The sequence below is a fragment of the Drosophila persimilis genome, unplaced genomic scaffold (assembly GCF_003286085.1).
Source record: "Drosophila persimilis strain 14011-0111.01,24,50 unplaced genomic scaffold, DperRS2 tig00000697-arrow-arrow-pilon, whole genome shotgun sequence".
Taxonomy (NCBI): Eukaryota; Metazoa; Arthropoda; class Insecta; order Diptera; family Drosophilidae; genus Drosophila; species Drosophila persimilis.
Window position 1 is genome coordinate 366431 of NW_020825338.1, and position 15527 is coordinate 381957.

Genomic DNA, 15527 nt, shown 5'->3' on the forward strand with positions numbered 1-15527 from the left:
AGAACAAACATTAACCAAAACATGAAAACATGAAACATGGTAAACGTTATTTTAGTTTTCTCATTTGCTTTGTGTCAGTCATTCGCCCAGACGCACACACAAACACACACACACACAGTCATAGGCACACCTGCCACAGGTAGCAGCAGCGGGAAAGACAGAGCGCGTTCGCTCTGAGTCAGAGAGAGGAAAAGAGAGGGAGGCACGCTTTAAAACCAAACGTCTGTGGTCAGAGAGAGACAGAGCGCTCACGATCAGCCGCCAAACTAAGCCCAAGGTGTATTTAAATAAGGTGAGGCATGTCAGCGAGCAGCCAAACAGTATTTAACTAATTTTAATTTCGATGCGGCATGAGCATAAGAGATGGACAGCGACAGAGCCGAAACAACAGCTCGGGGGATCGGCAATGCCTCACCTTAAACAGGGAACACCTTGGACAAAGCCAGGCCACAAATTTAATTGGAATCGTCTCTCTCGCTCTCTCGCCACGCTACACACAACCACGATCCACTCCACTCTCTTCTGACCAGACTCTCTCACTCGGCAAATGCTTGCCTCTCTCTTTTGCTGTTTGTTTGAACCCTTTTTCGCTTTTGGACTTTTGTTTTTTGGACTGGTTGCAAGAACCAGTTTTTCCCATATGCAATTCTCTCACGCACACACAAACAAACTCACAGACACATTCTCAAGTTCGAATTCGAACCAAAAAGTTGTTTAATTTTGTTTATAAAATATGTTTTGAGCGCTCTTTTTGTTTTCATTTTGGCGCATTTCTTTCCTTTTTGTTTTGCTTGTTTTCACTCACATACACTCACAAAAAAACAGAATGAAACACAAAAAAATAGAAACAAAAATGTTGGGTGAGAGGGAGACTGAGGGATCGCTGCAGCAGCGCGCGCGATCGCTGCACAATTCCCAGAAAAAAACACAAGAGAAACAGAAAGAGCGAGAGACGCAGACGGAGATCGGGCTAATGGAATAGGACAACTTTTATTTACTTCTCTTGCGCCTGCTTTTAATGTTGTTTCTTTTATTAACCATTTGCTTCGTTAGACTTCTTCCTACTCCGGTCTGGTGTTTCAAAACACAGAAGCAGCAGCAGTGGAGCAACCGAAAGCGACGAACGACGAGCGACGACGAAAATGACGACGACGATGCGACGTAGTCGGCAAGAACAACCGTTATGCGCGCAGGCAGAAAACAAACTGTGCTGCTGCTGAAGAGCAGCGTTGGTGGGCCAGCTTGGTTTGGCTCCGGCGACGGCGACGCCAACGTTGACGTCGGCACGAGCAGAGGCAGCGACAAGCAGCCACAGCAGTGCCAGCCAGCGTCGCACAGTGGTCTGCATTGCGCCAAATGTGAAGCTGTTGATATTGGTGGAATATTCGGGATTCAAGAGGTTAGTTGTATTGCATTGTTGTAATTAAAGGCATAAAATAATAATTCCCTTAATAAATGTATAAATATACGATGCATGTTTTTTCTGCATAGGAAGAGGGAATGGAAATTACAGTCAATATTTATATTTCTTAAGCTATTCAAATGAAAGCATTCAATAATAATAATATATATTTCATGAGTAAATCAAAACGAATATATATTTTTGTACAATAACATCTCTAAGAAGGTATAATGCTATAAAAAGATAAGGAAAATTTTAGCTTGAGTGAATTCTGTTCATGAATTCCATTTAGAGTATATTTGTATCTTTATGGTATGCACATTCATATACATATAAGAAAATAGTCGTATAGACGATCACCTAATGCCACAATGTGAAAATCACTCAAAAAAAATCACATTGGTTTCACTGTCCCACAGCCTATCGGAATAAGCACTCGTGCTGGAGTAAGCGAACGGCCCTCCGACTGGCGCCATCTGGCGCCTGGCCTTCGTTTGAGTGAGCAGATTCCCATCGAAGGCGGTTACATTTGAACGGTCTTTGAGTGACTTTTGGTGTACCGTAACTCCTAGCGCTGCCGAACGGATCGTCGGGAAAATCGCTGCAGCAGCGGCTGGACGGTTTTTTGTTGCTGCTGCTGTTTGAAATTTGTTAACAATTGTGTCGAATGACTGCCTCGTGGGTGCGCTGAAGTATTGCCTCAGCAGAATTACCCCTCGAAGGCGGCTACATATGAAAATGAGTGTCTTTGAGTGACTTTCAGCATAGTTTTTGTACTCCTCCACAGGTTGGTGTTGCGGCTGGAAGCTGCTGCAGGAGGATAATAATTAGTGGATGCGCACTTTTGATGATTTTGCGCAAACTTTTGTTCGCATTGAAAATTGACTGCACAGGAGGGGTTTAATGGAAAATGCATGTACGAGTGGGCTAAATAAATATGTAAGTTCTTATTGCTTTTGGCCCTCCCTTTGGACTGCTTCCCCTCGCATTTTCGTCCTCGTTATATAAGTGTGTTAACAACACATTTTGGCTATTAAACTTGGCGTTTTTCCCCTGCATTGCATTAAAATTATACACACACACACACACACACACGCACCCATACGAAAATGTATTCAAAATGTAATGCAATTGCAAGTTGTGTGCGTGCCTCCGTCGCCAGCTCTCTGCTATTTCGCTCTCGCTCTCTCTCTGTCTCCGATTGTATAGCCTTCAGTTTCCACTCCTTTTGGGATGAGCAGCAAATGAGTGCAAAAGCAGAAGCAGCAGCAGCAGCAGCAGCAGCACGCAAGAGAAAGATGCGAAATAAAATGTGCATGCATTTCAAAATGCACTTAAAAATTGTTTTCGCTCCTCTCTGCGTTCATATGAATGTGTGCGTGTCTGTCCCCCGCCAGGGGTCACAGGTCAACTTCGTCGCCTGCCAATTAAAACTTTGTATGCGCTGCGGCGACCTCCATGGCGCACACAAAAGTATTGAAGAGGAAAAGCTCTGCCACCAGAGATGCCAGATCGGAGTTGTGTACCGCAGCGTGACTCACGATCGTCAGGCAGTTACGAGTGCCATTCGCATTCGCGAATCCCGAGTCCCAAATCGAACGAGGGATGCCATTCAGAACGAATGTTTCCGTTCACTAACGGAATTTGTACAACGAATCAACATCATTCCAATAATATGTGGAAGTGGAACAGGGGTGTGGGATCACCTCTGAGAGGTACATACATATGTACGTCCCCACTACGATGTCGCCCAAAAATTTGGTCCACAGGCCGAGCTCTAAAGCAACATCCACCATTACCATCACTATCACTGCTTCCCCTGACTGAGTGCCATTTTGCACATAGAAGATCATTTTAAATTTCTTGGGATAGAGTTCCATTCCTTATGCTAGAGTTCAAATTATACAACAATTGCATTTATAGCATTATAGATAAAAATACAATATTCACACACATACATATGTATATAGATATATGTATATATAATATAAAAAACAGAGAAAAATAATTAGTCTTCCGATTTTGAAACAAATCCTGGTTAAATTATGGCGAAACTCTTTTACCTGCACCTTGATGATTGAATTCGAAAAACCTTGGGGAACTAACAAGTTTACAAATTTATAATTTCCATCTGATATGAATGATTGGAATGTATCATTTTTCAAAATAACACTCGCGAATTCAAGGAAAAATGTAAATGTAAAGTAAAGCGAATACAGTTAACAGGAAAAAGGAGCAAAATAGGTACAGCTGCGTTCAATGATTGACGTGAAAGTGGCTTTTGCATTCAACTGTTGAATCAAATGATAAGCACAGCTTCTTTTTGAATTGATTATCAAAGGGATTCGAGTACATATGTGTATAAAAGGGCTCAAAGGCCTTAACGAATTAAAAGGTGAACTAAGGGCATCGAATTGCACATACCCTTGAAAATAAGGGTTATACCCACGGAACACATAAAATCATCGCATATATGTCGTCACTGTGGTGATCCGGTTTCGGTTATTAGTTGCTTCCTGCAGGATGCGTTCGAAATTTTAGGTATAAATAAATATAAATTGTATAATTACGATAAAATCATATAATCGCCCTGTGAACGTGAGTGAAATAGTGATATTAACGAAGTGTTAAGGGGAGTCGCTGTGCATCATAAAGGAGTTGGCTTCGTTAAAGACTTTCCTTAATTTAATTACGCTTAATTGAATGCCTCCTCTTGCATCGTTATACCATTTACATACATTATGTATACAACTTCAAGTACATATTTTCAAGGGGAAAGCAATCACGAGCACGAAAGTGGCACGAGCTCATCCCTGGCACACACACACACACACACACATCACACATAAAGCGCGTTTTCGAGCAACTTTATTAATGCGATTTCAGTTAATTATCAACACAACAATTACAGACACAGCCACACACGGAAAGGAGGAGGATTTTTGATAAAACGGGGGTCAGAAAAAACCACAAAGTTTCGGCGGTCGTGGTTTTTGATACCCTAGCAGTCCAGCTATAATTAATAATTGGTAGGGTATTCAGAAAAATAATAAATATACATATACTATAATTATAAATATAACTAGGGGGCCAGCCCCCTTCCATTTACGCTTTTCCTAAAACTATCTACATATATCATTTTTAGATCTTGAAATTATAGAAGGTATCTTTATATCCATATACTATTAGTAGATGAAAGCTTTTCGCTTGGCAAATGTTTGATTGAAGTCCGTGCACCCTCTGTGGTAGGGCATGCAAAAGGGAAATTATTGTGGGAAAAAGGTGCCTTTGGACTGATTGAAACGACGCCTTTAACTGTGCTTTTGCATCCAATTGCAGGTTCATCATAATTGCACTCGTCACAACATAGACATGGCTCGACGTTTTGCACTCAGCTCAGGGCCTGCTGGCCCCGCCCACGCACAGGTCGTAGTCGTAGTCGTAGTCGTACTGTTGTGAGCCGGATGCTTGCAATCGTGCAACAAGTTGGCTGAACCGATGGCGAGGACCAACGACGCGCCGGTCAAACTTGTCAGAAAGAGGGAAAGTGTGCTCCTTGCGTGTGTGTGGGCTGGAGTATCTGTGTGTGAGTGAGTGTGAGTGTGTCTGTGTTTTGAGTTTGAGTTGGAGATTCGCTCTTCCTGAGTTGTTTGCTTGTTTTTCTCCGCTTGGCTTCGCTTGGACACACGCAAATCAGAATCACAAATCCATGGAAAACTTTTTTCTTGCTTCTTGCATCTAAAATGGCAAACAAAAAGTGCTGCCTACCTTTGGGTGCTTTGGGAGAAATTTCCACCATCAACAAATGGCTTAAGAATGAGGTTTTGGAGAACGGATGAGGGAGAATGCGATTTAAAAGGGTCCAGGAAATTGGCCAAAACAAAAGTTGATTAAATTAAACATGAAATACCATTAAGCGAATGGTATTGTTTGTAATTTATACACACAAAATCGGACCTGTGGAATGGAACGGAAGCGGAAAAGCAAACAAGTCCAAGTGGAATTAAAGAACTGAAAACGGGGCTGGAAAGACTTCGAGTAGATCTTGGACTACCGAATAAAAGACTTGCAAAATATTTACAAATATTTGCAATATAAATTGTAGATATATCTACTCTTCTGATTGTTTTTATGTCGGGAACAGCGGTCATGTGAAGTGAATTTAATCGTGGAAATGACTGGATAAACTCCGAAAGGAGCACTCGAAAATGAGTTGTTGAACACAAACATTTTCCGTATCTTTGTATCTAAAATCTATCGAAAAGCACCATTCAAATTACAGGTAATGACAGGAGGAAAGTGTTACGGATTCGAGGGGGGTGGGGCTATTAGGCGGGAGGTGCAATGTAGCCACTGGCGTGTAAGCGGATTGATGTGGCTGTCTAGTCTGTCACTTTATCTGAGATCTCCTGGACAAAGGGCGGCACGGCACTTCAGGGCAGTCCATGGTCTCTGGGGATTGCTGTACGCCGCACAAGCCTGAGAAGGATTTTGATTTGAAAGCGTTGTGGGATGGCGATATCCAAGAGTTTAATGCCAGGAGTTTAATAGGAAAGATATAGAAATAGAGATAGTGCAGTAAAATGTGGTTCTATTGAACTCAAATGAAATGAAAGCTAATGAAGGAGATAATTTCCATTTCAGGAGAAAAAAAAAATAGCTGAAATTGAATGGAATGACACGGAATGAAAACAGACTTTTGAAATCAAATAATAGTCTTAAAATTTGAATGAAATTAACAGGAAGAGCAGCACGTTTCATTTGGAATTAATTGATAATGAAATATTTATACGCATGTTTCAGACTCCCGTACGGATGTATGTATATAACTGTCCTATACAATTTCCCACACCGTGCCCGTACCCGGTGTTTCAGGCAGTCAGCCAGAATGCTGGCTGGTTCATTAAAAATGCCCCACAAACAAACGGATAAAAAATGGCAACCCAACTTAATTATATCTAATTGAGTTAAATGATTAACAGAGCATTCCACTCTCCAGGGCCTCCCGTCCGGCCTCCCATCCATTCGCATTAGCATTCGGAATTGGAATTGGAATCGGAATCGGATTCACGTTCGCATTTGCATTCGCTCCTCCCCGTGACCCGTGACCTGTGATCCATTCATTTCCACATGGCCAACTGATTGGTCAGTCGGACAGAGCTTAACACTCAAATTGATTTGAAATGTGCTTAAAAAATTATGCTCAATACGGATGGAAGAGAACGGCACGGCATAGGTGGGGTCTCTCTGTCTGTCTGTGTCTCTCGGAAAACTGGAACGGGTAACTCGGAACGAGGAACTGGGAACTGGGAACAGGGAACAGGAAAAGCTGGTCAATATGCAGATGAAATGAATTTGGAAAAAACAAATCACAACTCTGCATTGGGGAAGCACCGGCCTTTCTCCGTTTCTAAGCCATCCGTTGGCCGCCATCGCATTGGCCCCACCAATCCCACCTCAGCGGCATTCGGTGTTGACAAGCTCGTCGCAAAATCACACAAAGTATGCAACAAAAAGAAGCGAAAAACAAGCGAGGAAAAGGACGCCAAAACAAAAGAGAGATTCGGGGAATAGGAAAAGAGAACGAATCTGTTATGCTCTTTCCAATTCTTGCAGGGATTTTAGGCAGAAAACGGGCATCAATCAATTTTCGATTGTTAAGAGAGAGGAGAGGAATGAGTGATGCAGTGGAACATTGACATACGTCTGGAACGAAAAAGGATCAATTGGAATGTCAGTGGTGGAACATGAAACGAGAATAGCATTGGGATTGCCTTGGAATAGGTGGAGAAAAACACTGGGATTCAATAATAGATTTCAAGATTAATGTAATTGGAATGCAACAGTGGACTATTGAATGCGATTGGAATATAGCACAGATTATCTGCAACAAATCCAGTCATAGGTCAGACACATCCAACGTTCCAGAGTAAGAGAGAGGGTAAGAGCACTATCCTAACCCCGGCTAGCAGCTGTCAAATGTATTTGCGCATGAAAATCCATCCGACACCATCCCAACCACAGTGCAACCTTGCCACAGACGCACACACATACGGAGAGACCCTCCCCAGAAGCAGGTTCTCCCCGTCTGCTGGAGGGGGGGTGAATGCAACAAGTTCCTGCAGTAGTCATTCCATTTCATTCGCTTCGATTCCATTCGATTCGATTCGATACCGATTCTTTTTATTGCTGTTGCTGTTTGTTCTTTGGCATTTGCAACTTTTGCATGGCGAACGGCAGCCTGCCCGCACTCTGGCTCCACTCTGGCTTCACTCTGGCCCCACTCGGGGCCCACTCTGCCCCCACTCTGGACGGTACTTTGCCGCTACTCTGGTCCACTCCTCTGATTTTGTTGCCAATCAACACCTAACCATCGTGCATGCCCAACCATACTTGTACCATGGCCCGATGGCAGTGCCTTTTGGCAGGAATATAAGCCAGGACTTTGCGTTATTGGCATTCGTCGTGATGTGGACACAGACTTCAGGACTTTTCGAATACACGGTGATGGACGATGGACACACGGTGCCAGATGCAGGTACAGACAGCGATAGGATACGGCAGGAATACAGAATCGGATTCCGATTCGGACACAAACACTTTTGGCTAATCGAATTTGAGTTTCAGCCAAATGAAGCGTATCAGGCAAATGCAATTGCAAATGTCGATCCCCCCACGAAGGAGAGTTGCAGATGGAAATGGAAATCGACAGCGGTGGCGATGGCGGTGGCGGGGGCGGGGGCGGGGGCGGGGCTCGAGGAAGTTCGTGGGGGATGCATTTACATAGTATATGTGGGCGTGGAACATCTGTGTATACTATATCGCTGGTTATTTAATCAAACATCTTCCTTTGTGTAGTTAATGGGACATTGAGGGAGCGAAGGGAAAGGGACTGAGGTGTGAAATGCATTAATGGAGTATTCATGGGGGAGATCCCCAATGCTCCACCCCCTCCACCCTCCTCCTAATTCGATTTTGTGCGGTGGTGGAGCGGTCAGAACTCAACTGCGGTGTCAAAAGCATTGTCGTCCCCACTCCATCCTTTGAGGCTGTTTTCGGTTGTCATTAGCGATGTTGAGCACTGTTAATTTGACATTATATCGATTAAAGGAATTACATCGGGAGTATGTCTGCGCTCGCAGCTCTAGGGGCACTGAGAGGTAGAGAGAGAAGGGCGGACGGTGGAGGGGGCAAGGGGCAGGTGGGACAATAGTTACAAACCAACTAAACATAGCACTTAAGTTGTCACTAGTCCTGCCATCGGCTGCTGCTGCTGCTGCCAACAATTCCTCAGGGCTCCATTTGAAGTTGTTCGAAATGTGCTTTTCTTTGGTCCAATTAAAAGTTTCTCCATCGAGCTAACTCCCGTTTATATCTGTTTTAGATACTGCAAGCGAATTAGCCAAGTTCTAAATGAACATCTCGTTGAATGTCCTCTTAAACGCTGCCCTGCTTCCCGCTGAGCGGCTGTCGACAGAGGTACATTTGGTCGTTTACTTATGGTAACTTTCTACAGGGAATCAAATCAAAATTCGACGAAAAAGCCCCAACGGAAGCAGAGTATAAAGATTAAAAAGTCAATGCAAGGCATGTGCTTGATTGCAAGCCAGATTTATCGAGAATTAACCGGGACTATCGACAGACTTTGCACTTTTGCTGGGACCGTTCACATCAACAATTTTAAGATGCAAAACCGCAGAAACACAGAGGATGACCATAACTACCAGATTGCCGAGTTACGATCAGAACAGATTATTATTATAGCCAGAATGAACAAATCAATTTGCAGTGCCTACGCAACCCCTCTCTCTCTCTCTCTCTTACACACATACTCTTTCTCGTGCAGTGTGCGCCTTCGGCGGAGGGGAGCGAGATATAATGGCTAGTTTTGGTGTGAGAAGCGAGAGAGGAATCACAACCAGTAGCATAAAAATGAAAATAGATAAAATATTCTGGAGCTCCGATGAGCGGAGTGCAAGAATTCAAATGAAAGCTTAACTGAAGGTCGTGGTACCTCTCTTTTTCCCTATGTTCTCCCCACTCTCAAAACAGGCTTGAAAACAATTCAGAGAATCCTCTTAATGAATCTTAAAAAAACTCGCATATTTGTGCAGCTAAGTATTCATCAAATACAATTTACTCCCAATAGTTCTGAAGCTATCAAGAACGTCCTCCAAGTGCTCTTCACCAAGTTTACACATCGATAAGTGGCGATTATTTTCGATTACGCTTGTGCTCCCCGCCTCCCCAGTGACCCAGTGTCCACTCGACAGTAAGTAGTCTCCCTTCAATCTTGTGTGGGAGAAGCCCGCTGTCTGAAAGCTATTTGTGGTGGATGCTAGGGCACCGGGGGATGGGACTGTGGTTAGCAGGAACGAGGGGAGGCCTCTGCCTGCATTGCGACAAGTTGGCGCCTCTATCAACTGGTGTCCAATTTGTTATGGACAGCTAAAAGTGGCAATGCGCGACGCCGTAAATCAGGTGTGCCTGTGGTCCTCACTCTTTCTCTGCCTCTCTGCGCTTATTTTTCGTTGCGTCCTGGTGCCTCAAAGGAGACCCTTAGGGACCGTCGGGTGGCAAGCGGCTTTGTCTTGGGGCAGGACCGCTCCGAACCGTGGGGCAAGAGCAGTAATCATCCCCACAAGGACGAGGGCTCACCCCCACTGCCTCGAGCTCTTTTCTCCCTTCCGTTGGTCGCCCGGTCAGTAATCAGTCCAAAGGCTTTGATGGCATCTTTAACCGCATCGAGGAAATTAAAAATTCCCTTTTTGTTCCAACCGAAAGCGAGCGCGTTGAGCCTCTGTGATACAGTGGTGCAGTGTCCTTCGATCCCCATGAAACCTTCTTCTTCTCTGAATATGATTAACTTATATTCAAATGAATGTACAAATTGTGATGGAATTTTGGGCTCTGGCTCTCACTTATTTTTGCATTGGCCGCTCATTTTCAGGTGCTCTCGGCATCGCCAATTTTTTGGTCATCAATATTTCAATATCAATATAATAAAAACAGCTAATTTTGTTCTTCAGAAATAAAAGTCGTGAAAGTGTGAATAATAATGTGAGGCAGGCTCAAACAAAATTAATTATAAAAGGGCTCGGGGAATGTTGGCAAAAAAATATTAGCCATAATTTCCCACTTTGGCGGAATTCCTTTATTTATTCATTTATACTCTCTTAGAGTAATTTCCAACATGCATGCTTTTCATTAAATGTCAAATTAAATTTTTGCAAAAAGTAAGCATATATTTGGACCACTTTTTGGTGGGCCCGGGACCACAGTGCACCATCGTTGGCTTTGCCACAGTCACCGTTTGTCAATTGTGTTTCTCATGAAGTTGAAAACGTTGCATTTCCGCTGACGCTGACACTGCCGTTGCCGTTGCCGCTGCCGTTGCCACTGTGCCTCTGCCATCGCCTCGGGCCAATGTCGAGTGGCAACGTGGCCGAGAACAAAAGATGGTCAAAACAAAAGACAGTGCAAAAAGGGTGCCACGGTGCTCCGGGGGTCTGGTCTGGTCTGGGATGGTCTGCTTCGGGGGTCTAGTCTGCTCCGGGGGTCTGGGTCTGGGTCTGGCTCTGGCTATGAACTGGGGGTCTATGCCCAGGCATCCGGAAGTTTGCGCTGACATTCATTACCATAATTCACAACAGCTTAAAACATTTATGTGGCTGCCGCCCAGCGCTCGCCGGGCCCCAGTCCCTGCCCTGCTCATCTCCTCCACACTCTTTCCCCTTCTGCCCCCCGTCTGATAAACTGGCCCCCGTCACCGGGCCCGGGAAACTGTCATAGCCTTGGCGGGAGTTCGTTGTTTGCTTGGGATTATGTGCAGGAGCATGCAAAATGGGATAATAAGGAAACTTGAAAATTTGTTGCAATTATTTTAACTGCTTGGGAATTGCACCTCCCTCCCTTGCGCCCCTCCTCCACGCGTCCACTTATGAGGCAGTCCACTCTCCCTCTGGCAGCCTACAGCTTCTTTGGGGGCGATACAGGCCATGTCCCAGGGAAATTCATTGGAAAGGCCTGTCCAATAAATTCTTGACTCCCCCGCCCCCTCCCCCTCAGTGTGGGACGACAGTATAGTGTGACGAGTACTAATGTACTTAACCATATTCAACAGCCACATATCAATTACAATAAAAACTATGGAACAAGCACAAAGATACACAGACGAGCGGTGGGGCAGGGGCAGGGGCAGGGGCAGGAGCAGGAGCACCGCTAGGGATGCCAGGAATATGGCTCGTACAATATACATTAGTATGGTTTGGGTTGGGTGTTTGGTCGGGGATTTATTCCCTTTCTACCGCTGCAAGTATGTGCTCAAAATCATGATGCATTTGGCATGGGTGAAAACAACTCAACTCAGGTGGAAATGAGTAAAATGACCTGCGCAGAAGATTTCCATTTCCCCTTAAAATTGTTCCGAACACTCGTTTTTCATTTATTTTGAACAAAACACAAAATTTTGTGTAGAAAAGCAGGCTCAAACTTTGATTTCTATCGGCTCTGCCTCAGTCTCTGGCCCCAGATTTCAAAACTCTCAAACCATTTTTAGTGCTCATACTGATCGGACATATAATTTTCCGTATCATATTATTCACATTTTTTTTTGTGCAACTCACATTGTTAAAATTGTATTTGTTCCACCCGATGAAACGTGGATAAGTTTTTGGCAAAAATGTCATCAAATGAGAATAAGAAGCAGATGAAGGCCGACCTACAGAACCCAGAGGGGAGTCGCAATCGCAACATGCAGTCTAATGCTGAGAAAGGTAAGCTTTAAGATGAATTTAAGATCCAGGATCCCCTGTCAACAGCTCTGATGCCACTGCAGAGAACCCTCTACAAGGAGATGACCTATCGCGCCTGGCGCCCATTGAGCGCGAATACTTTATGCGCATCAATCGAAAGGAGCAGTCTACTGGTGTGAAACAGCCGGAGAATTGGCGGGCCCGGCCTCCGCTATCCCCAGCCGAGCCATCACGCAACAGGAGTGGCACTTATGGGGCTCGTGGTAGAGCATCTGGAGCTGAGGATGAACTATTTCCAGACCCTTTCGGGTCGGGCCCCATGTATCAGGAGCAGCCGAACTTTGCCTTGGTTCTGACTTGGTCCTCCTACCTTATGAAACGTCGTGCGACCGTTTGTGGAGTACGTACAGCATTGGGGATGTCTCCAGCTGAGAACATGCCACCAATTGAAAACTGGCGCGATCGCCCAGCACCACAATTAGCAATAGATGCAGGAGCCGCTCCAGGCAGCAACTGGCGCCGACACTTAGATCACAACAATGATCGCCGCCAGTCGAACTCGACTAACTTCAATCAAGGCAATCGCAGCCAGGGACATCGCGGCACTCCGACTAGTGCCGCAGAACTGTTCCGTGGCAGCCAGGGGCAACAGACGCGCGCCCGGTCGGAATTCCAGGGCCTCCAGCAGTGGGATCGGGAGCGGGAGCGGGAGCGGGAGCGGGAGAGGGAGCCCCGCCAGAACTATGGGCCACATGGCCAACGCAACCAGTGGACTAACTCTGGCTTTTACGATCCACCGACACGCAACGATGGCCGCAATTACCACGGCCGAAACCAAAACCAAGCACCGGGAAACCGAGGAAACCCAAATGGCTTGAACGGCGCCACAGGAGGGCAGGCCGCCCATCGCCGAGGAGAGGCCTCTCGGGGATTGAGCTCGATGAGCGGATTCCAGCGGACTCGAAGCTTTGGCCCGTCTTTCCATGACCGTCCTCCTCCAGGCAATGGCGCCAACCCTGGACGACGCGCCTCGTCGTAATACAAATTACAATTATAATAATTAATAATTAAATTGTCAAAGATTTCTTCCGTTTAAATGCTATACGACTTTTATGGGGTACTAGATCTGGATATATTCAAAGTCAACTTTTCACTCTTGACCAAGTAGGCTGGGATTTGAACACCCTGTCAGTAGACTGGCTATCTAATCATTGTCATTCAGACAGTCAAGCAACTACACCGTTTCGAATCTAGTTTTGGATTTTGAAATATTTTTTCCGGACAAGGAAATTATTTTTCTGATTGAAAATCAGGTAAGGCCCTTGATATCTGGATTGCAATCATTTGAATACCACTGGGACTCGCAACCAATAGAATGTCCAATCTGATGAGCCAGCAAGATTGCGACAAGATCAAAAAGAGGCTCTACAACAGGGTGGGGCCACATCCCGACTGCAGCGATCCAGCAATGGCCTGGCCAAAGTCACTGGCCAACTGCCCCGAAATGGCCAAGCTGTCAATCAAACCAGAACCAATCACCGATGGACACGATCGCGGTCAGATGCTGACCATCGGTCTTCTGTTAGCCGATCAATTGGCCGAACCGAAGAAAGAAAATCCGATCTGGCCCTCGAGTGCGGAGGTCGAGAAGCGCCTCCGCTCGACTGGCATCTACAAGAACCGCTTGGTTGCCCCCCCTCCAGTCTTTGCCGCAGCCACTGAATGCGCTGGGGACCCAGGCGCCAACGATTGCCGCAATTGGAGGGCGACTGAGGACACATTCTCCAATTAGTGGCTAGTGGCTAGCCACTCTCTCCCACCGACTCTCCTCTCCATCCACTACAGATTCGCTTCCATCTTGGCCACACCACAAATTATGATAATACGCAATTTCCCTGTAACATGTCAAATTTTATCGTCGTTTCGTTCTGCAAATTAAAACATATTGTGTATGTGATCGAGCCCATGTTTTTATTTGCATGCAAGAAGCGATTAAAATAACTAATTAAAACTCTGAGCGAATAGTACTGCCAGTAGATTAAAAACAAAGGTATAATTACCTCGATGCAGTAAACCGCAAAAAACAACCGCATTTGACAGGTTTGTTCTATTTTAATACCCGTTACTCGAAGAGTCTGGGTACATATCAGTCTTGTGGTGGAGAAGGAAGCATCATCGACCCCAAATGACTGTCCATCTAGATAAGCGCCTAGATTTCAGAGTCTAAGGCAACCAAAGTTTGTATCCAGACTCTGTGATGTCACGTTGTTACCCGTGTATTTCGCCCCGACCTCTGCCCCCTCCCTTATTGCTGTTCATTTCCCCGCGAATATTGGTGTATTTCACGATCATCGATTGTTATGGACATTAATGACATATAAATAGGCATGAAGTGGGTCTATACAGATTGCAGCGTCATACTTGCTCGTCTAATTTGAAATATATTTTATACTCATATGTATTGAATGAAAAATGTTAACATAGACATAGACCCTTTACGTAAGCCCAGAAACCGAAAATGAAATAGTCGACTAATGCCAACAATTATAAAATAATGCAGAATGTGATAATATGTGTACAGCGATTGATAAGTTACGGGGTATCCAACAAGAACAAACCTTTTTTGCAACTAAGTGTTCATGGAAATGGAATGTATGTTATTGAAGTGAACTAATGTGCATGGATGCCTCTATCTCACGATATGTCACATGTCGATCTTGCTCTATCAGTTCCCACACTCCATCGATGAAATGATTTCAGACGACCTTCATGGAACTTGTCATCGACTGAACTACGAGCACGATTAAAATCCGGCATACCAGCGATTATCTGTAGTTTTTGATGGTACTTTCTCGACATACAAAGAACTAAGTTCATCAACACATTCTTGTTGGGATAATCCGCGCCGAAAGTTGTGAAAAGTAATCTAACGAAAACCCTTTCAAAAACCAATTGTACATATAAACATTGTACGTACATACATATATGCTAAAAAATGACAAAGCCTTTTATGGCGTTGTCAGATTTTACGTATTGGCATTAGTATTGCCAATTCCAGATACATAAATAGCGGCCCTCGTATCTTTGTGAGCAAAGGCGTTGCAGGGTTGGCTGGCTCATGATGTGGTATTAATTGTAATTAATTAATTAATTGTAAGAATGTGGCATTCAGAGAGCAGCCAAGTGGATATTCAGCAGCAGAGAGAGAGACAAGAATGCTTGCAACAGGCCATTATACGAGAATCTACTCTGACTTCTGGATTAATGTTGCACTAGTCAAAACGAAGGATTCAACTCAGGGGCTGTGTGTAGACTACCGTGTCGTAGATACGATGGTACTTTAAGATCGATTCGGAGTTTGTTGGTTGTTA

At 44.8% G+C, this 15527-nt stretch overlaps 2 protein-coding genes across 2 annotated transcripts; both read left to right on the forward strand.

Moving 5' to 3' along the window:
* Positions 1-12040: 12040 nt before the first annotated feature.
* LOC6602763 lies at positions 12041-13253 on the forward strand. The gene is made up of 2 exons (XM_002027756.2): positions 12041-12177; positions 12240-13253. The coding sequence occupies exons 1-2, from the start codon at positions 12084-12086 to the stop codon at positions 13193-13195; spliced, it is 1050 nt and encodes a 349-aa protein (XP_002027792.1). The 5' UTR covers positions 12041-12083; the 3' UTR covers positions 13196-13253.
* Positions 13254-13423: 170 nt separating this feature from the next.
* LOC6602745 lies at positions 13424-14113 on the forward strand. The gene is made up of 2 exons (XM_002027757.2): positions 13424-13469; positions 13531-14113. The coding sequence occupies exon 2, from the start codon at positions 13532-13534 to the stop codon at positions 13946-13948; it is 417 nt and encodes a 138-aa protein (XP_002027793.1). The 5' UTR covers positions 13424-13469; position 13531; the 3' UTR covers positions 13949-14113.
* The last annotated feature ends 1414 nt before the right edge of the window (positions 14114-15527 follow it).